This window comes from Ochotona curzoniae, unplaced genomic scaffold, assembly GCF_017591425.1.
Source record: "Ochotona curzoniae isolate NIBS_2020 unplaced genomic scaffold, NIBS_Ocur_1.0 scaffold_3171, whole genome shotgun sequence".
NCBI lineage: Eukaryota > Metazoa > Chordata > Mammalia > Lagomorpha > Ochotonidae > Ochotona > Ochotona curzoniae.
Window position 1 is genome coordinate 1,261,162 of NW_024467104.1, and position 6,000 is coordinate 1,267,161.

General features: G+C 41.2%; 1 protein-coding gene across 1 annotated transcript; it reads right to left on the reverse strand.

Annotated features, from left to right (window-relative positions):
* Positions 1-4,849: 4,849 nt before the first annotated feature.
* On the reverse strand, positions 4,850-5,791 carry LOC121172265 (olfactory receptor 8K3-like). The gene has a single exon (XM_041004118.1). The coding sequence runs from the start codon at positions 5,789-5,791 to the stop codon at positions 4,850-4,852; it is 942 nt and encodes a 313-aa protein (XP_040860052.1).
* Between the last annotated feature and the right edge of the window lie 209 nt (positions 5,792-6,000).

Below are 6,000 nucleotides of genomic sequence, written 5' to 3' on the forward strand. Positions count from 1 at the left end.
CGTATATGTAAATTATATAAGCAGTATGTTTTTATAGATATTTGAAAGTAATGTTTGAGTCACTGAATGCATAATTTTTTAATTCATTTTTCTACTCAGCTTGGTTTTAGAATACGTTAATTCAGATCAAATTATTTCTTGATTTTGTAAGATATATTCACATAAGCTGTTTTTTAAATGTTATAGCTTGTCTGCATACTTTGTACATTGCTCTTGTGTGTTTTAACTATAAATTGTTAAGTCAAAAGATGAACCATCATATTTACTTTTCATCGTTTTTGCCTTTTTTCCTTTTTCCAAAAATTATTTATTCACTTTTATTTGAAAGGCAGGTTTACATGGAGAAGTAGAGACAGAGATCTTCCATACCCTGGTTCACTCCCCAAGTGCCCGCCGTGCGGGAGCTGACAAAGCCACAGGCAGGGAGTGAAGAGCTTCCTGCAAGTCTCCGACGTGGGTGCTGAGCCCAAGGCCTTGAGCCATCTTCCACTTCCTTTCCAGGCCACCAACACAGATGCTTAGGAAGTAGAGCAGCAGGGACATATGGGATCCTGGAGCCACTTTGGGGGAGGACTAACCTTTTGAGCCACCACTTGGCCATGGCTTGTTTGTGTTATTACATGGATTTGTGATTATTTTAAGCTTGCAAACCTTAGAAACCTTTAAGAACAAAATGCTTATAATTTACAGTTCAGTTTCAGGTCCATTATTACAGTAAATCCTGCAATCCTCCCAGTCCATATACATCCACATGCACGCACAGACCTGTAGGGACAACAGTACTCATAGCCTTCACTATCATTAGTAGGATTATCATTTTATGATACAGTTCCATAGGCCCTGGGATTTCCCACATCCTTCCCCAACTCTCCACTGTACTTCTAGTTTGCTCCACCATATTCTTCATTTCTGATATATCAGCTTTCCTTTGATTCACTGCTGTTATTTGCTCTGTAACAGATTCCTTAAATTCCTTGAATGCCTGCTTTATGTATTTCTCATTGTTGATAAGAAGCTTTATAACAAGCACTTTAAATTCAGTATCCCCCTTTTTCTCGATGTCTTCCTCAGTTAACTCTGAGGTTGGCGAAGGGCTTTGCTCCTTTGCAGAGGAGTCTTCAGCAATATTCACTGTGCCACTGTCTCTTCCACTCTTGGTCATTGTACTTCTGCTTATTAGATTCTTCTCCTTGGAGCAGGCCTTTAAGCTCTGTCACCCACAGGTCAACAGTCCAACCCCACTTACTGCAATTGGTACATGGCTCTCAGTTCACAGTCACCCGTGCCACTCCCTCCAGTGAGTTTCAGGTCTGGGTTCCCAGTTTAGACCTCCACCACAATCTCCTCAGCCCCAACTCCTGACTCTCCATCTCCTGTGACACCTTGCTGAGGCTGCACCGCTGTCTGCACAATCCCCTCCCATCTGCTTGGAGCAGGTCTCAGGGCCAGGGAGACACCAGGTGTCCCACATAGCCAAGTTGTTCTTGGCACTGATCCACCAGAACCCACGGTCCACCAGGTCCAAGGGCCACACGGACCCACCCTGACCTGTACAATGCCAAAGTCAGTACTAACCTCCCATGGGACCACTGCAATGCACTGAGTCCAGTGAACTCAGTCCCAGTCCAGCACACACGCAGCTCACTGCTGTCCCTGCAGTTTCAAAGCTTTTCACACCGTACAAAATAGTGCCCAACCCAGCCCCAGGGGGCAGACTGGGCCATGAAATCCATCCTGCTCCCGCACTGCCTGTCTGGGATCCACTGCTCGGTCCCTGCTCCCGGCCAAATCAAACAGACCAGCAGATCGTGCGGTTCTGCCTCCAAGCCTAACTGCTGAGCTCCCAGCAAATGTTCCCTCCCACCCTGTTGCTGGTGGAGCCCTGGCTGCCATTGGAGTCCAGACAGGTAGCTCATTGAATGCCCCTGAGGCACCTGTTACCACAACACCACACCACTGTGTCTGCTTCCCTCCTGCGTCCATCACAGTCAGTGAATGTGCCCAAAAATACAGGATCGCAAGGATGTGGCCACGGTCATCCTAGGATGCTACTCAGTCAGCCACGAGCTTTCTGTCCTGGGAAAGCCAAGAGTCAGAACGCCAGAGCAGCAGGAGCATACCGCCAAGAGAGCCCCAACTTCTAATCCTTTAAAGTCAAGCATGAAGACACTTTGCAGGAAAAATATGATTCCTGTAATATCTCTTTGGGTGGAAATTGAGATTATTACCTGCTCTACACAGGCCCTATTAACTAGTTATTACCTAATTAACTAATTAGTTTAGCTAAAGCTTTTGTCACTAATACATATTGAAGCTTTAAAATGGTATGATGTTGTGTCTGTTGAGATGCATATACTTTTTGCCCATTTTAGTTTCTAAATTTTGTGAATGAAATTAATTGAATTTGAATTTTAAAGCTGACATAAAACCCTGCTTTTATCCCTACATGTTGTATTATTGGTTGTAGGCATAGCTAGTGTATGGATCTCAGGCATCATCTGATGGGATGTGGCGCCAGCACTCCATATGGGTATTAGTTTGTGTCCTGGCTGCCCCACTTGCAATCCAGCTCCTGTATGAATTGGGAAAGCAGCAGAGACTGGCCTGAGTCCGTGGGACCCGACACCTACATAGGAGATCTGAAAGAAGCTCCTGGCTCCAGTTTTTGGGTCATTCCAGCTCTAGGCATTTGCAATCATTTTGAGAGTGACAAAAGAGATGGCAGATCTCTCTCCCTACCCAACCCTACCTCCCGCAACACTGACTGCCAAGTCAGATAAATACCTGTTAGAATTAAAAAAAAAAAAAAACTGTTAGATTGGAATTTCTGTATATTCTATGGCTTTATAGTTCTTCTTATCACAGTAGTACTCCTAGGACAGTTAAAAAATACACCTCACGTTTAGGATCCTGAAAAAGTAATGTAGAAAACTGCTCCTTTATCCCTGAAAGCTTTGTCGTACTAAGTTCTATTGACCCATACTCTCTAGCAAACATTTTGATTCAGTAATATTTCTTGATTCTTTTTTTAAAATTTTTTAAAGATTTATTTTTATTACAAAGTCAGATATACAGAGAGAAGAGACAGAGAGGAAAATCTTCCATCCGATGATTCACTCCCCAAGTGAGCGCAATGGCCAATGCTGCGCCAAACCGAAGCAGGGAATCAGGAACCTCTTCCGGGTCTCCCATGCGGGTGCAGGGTCCCAAGGCTTTGGGCCATCCTTGACTGCTTTCCCAGGCCACAAACAGGGAGCTGGATGGGAAGTGGAGCAGCCGGGATTAGAACCGGCCCCCATATGGGATCCCGGGTGTTCAAGGTGAGGACTTTAGCCACTAGGCCATGCCGCCGGGCCCAATATTTCTTCATTCTTAAAAGTTTTCTATACTATTGAAAAATACAACATGCATGACATAATGGTGGAATAGAGATGGACATTTAGAATGGACAAAGCAGTTTTCAAATTTTAAGCCTCAGCTCAATTCTTGTCCTATTACTGTTTTGTTGTTTGAGGGATTATAGCAACACAGCTGTTAATTTTAGAGGTGGAGTATGTGGTCACATGTACTCATATTTTTGTCTTTTAAACTTTGTGTCTTAAAAGTGTTTTCATTTCTCTGACATAAAAGTAGTAATTATTTACTGAGGATAAACTGGAAGATAACCAAGATAATTAGAAATTATATAATCTCAAACATTTCATTAAATAAATGCAATCAGAAACCAATGCTAGCATTTCACCTTATGTCTGTTCAAAATTCACTTTCTAGGAATTTTAAAAATGCTTTAAAATACACATACACACAAATACACATATTTTATTCTTCAATTGAAATGATTTATTTCTAATACATTGTCAATACAATTTACTAAGAAAGCAAACAAATGTTTCTATGAAATAACTGAAGTCCCATGAGTATTAAATAATGAAAACAATGAGGTAAATTTGGAGGGAAATAGAAGGGGTTATAAAGAGAGTACATCCTCACTAGAAATATGCAAGGATTTAAATAGCTCTGTTATCTCTACTTCCTCCTAGTAAAAATATCAGAGAGACGTAGTTAAAGAACTAACTTAACTAGAAGACAGTATACCGATAATTGAACCAAATAGGAAGACAGTCACGAGAAAGTGGGGCAACACACCTGCCTCATTATAATGTATGTATCTTGTGCAAGGGTCCATTACGTCAATAAAACACAGCTTGAAATAAAAATATTCATTCTTCCTTAAGGAGCAATGATCCATTGGGCAACAGTTGGCTACAGAGAATCAAGATTAGATATGAAAAATTCACAAGGCCTTTGAGGGTCTCACATCAGACATTAAGAATTTTATCTTAAATGACCTACCCACAGATGGCCTGGTGTAGATTTAATTACTGACATGCCGCACTAAAACTGCAGACTGCTAACTTGTCAAAAACTTGTGTTCACAGTGTGGACCATGGAAGAGGCCTCGCAGATCCTTACACGTGGAGCAGAGGCATTTGCCCAATTCATCTGCTCAATTCTTTACATCATCACACCACCCTGAATTTATTATCTACATCTTGTAATATTTTTTTTCCTCACTCATTTACAGCACGTCTAGTCTCTTTGTCCGCTCTTACAATTGATGGTCCCCAGATACAGGTTACTGTACCATAAAACTTTCTCAGTGGTTGTGTTTATAAAAGTAAGAAAAAAGATACCCTTGTGTTCAGTAATGTATTTGCAATTGATAGGATTTTGAGTAGTACTTAGAAGGTAAATATTTATATGTATTTGTCAGTATGTGCACCAGTGTGTAGAATAGAGTCAGTTGACACCCAGAGATAACTTCCAAGGTTCCTGTTCATCGTGAACTTCAGTAAACAGCGCCACATACTTTTTTGAATGTCCTTTGTAGAGCACATTTTACATCCTTGTTCCTCAAGCTATAGATCAAGGGATTCAACATGGGAATAACCAGTGTGTAAAATATAGAAGCTACTTTATCAGTATCAAAAGAATGATTGGACTTGGGCTGCACATACATAAATATTAAAGTCCCGTAGAACACTGTGACCACAGTCAGGTGGGATCCACAAGTGGAGAAAGCCTTGTGTCTGCCCTCAGGCGATTTCATCCTGAGAACAGCAACAAGTATGAGGGAGTAAGAGACAAGAACCACCAGAAGAGAGGAAACTAAATTAAAAGCTGCTAAGACTAGAATAATCATTTCAATCTCATGTGTGTTTGAGCAGAGCAAAGATAACAAAGGGAGACTATCACAGTAGAAATGACTGATTACATTGTAGCCACAGAAGGTTAAAGTGAAAATCTTGGTGGTGACAAGAAGAGACACAAATGTACAATAAAGGTAGGGGATTCCTACCAACACCTGACATATCTTTTGTGACATGATGACAGTGTAGAGCAGTGGCTTACAGATGGCCACGTAACGGTCATAGGACATGGCTGACAAAATGAATAGCTCACTGATAATAAATACAAGAAAGAAGGAGAGCTGTATAGCACAAAAATTATAGGAGATTGTGTTTTGCTCCACAACAAAGTTCACTAACATTTTGGGTCCCACAACTGTGGAATAGCCGAGATCTGTAATAGCCAGGTGTCTGAGAAAAAAGTACATGGGTGTTTGTAGCCTGTCATCCATCCTGGTGAGGAGGATCATGCCCAGATTGCCCACTGCTGACATGAGGTAGATGAGCAGGAATAATGCAAACAGTGGAGCCTGGAGCTCGGGGCGATCTGTGATTCCCAGCAGAATGAATTCTTTCACCACCGTGAAATTGCATTTTTCCATCCTAGTTGATCAGAAAAGCTGTTCTGGGTAAAGACATCAATGAAGTCAGGAGATTTCAAATATTTTCATCTAACATACTCATCATGCAAAATTAGTGAAAATGAGACACATCTAAACTTTGCAATTATGAGTAATTAAAAATAAACCCATCGCCACATATAAAACATGAGTAAATAGACAGTGAAAGAAATAGACGAGGAGTTTTTAAC

What these genes read in the sequence shown, in the direction of transcription:
- LOC121172265 (XM_041004118.1), bottom strand. Translation starts at nt 5,791, where the DNA reads ATGGAAAAATGCAATTTCACGGTGGTGAAAGAATTCATTCTGCTGGGA.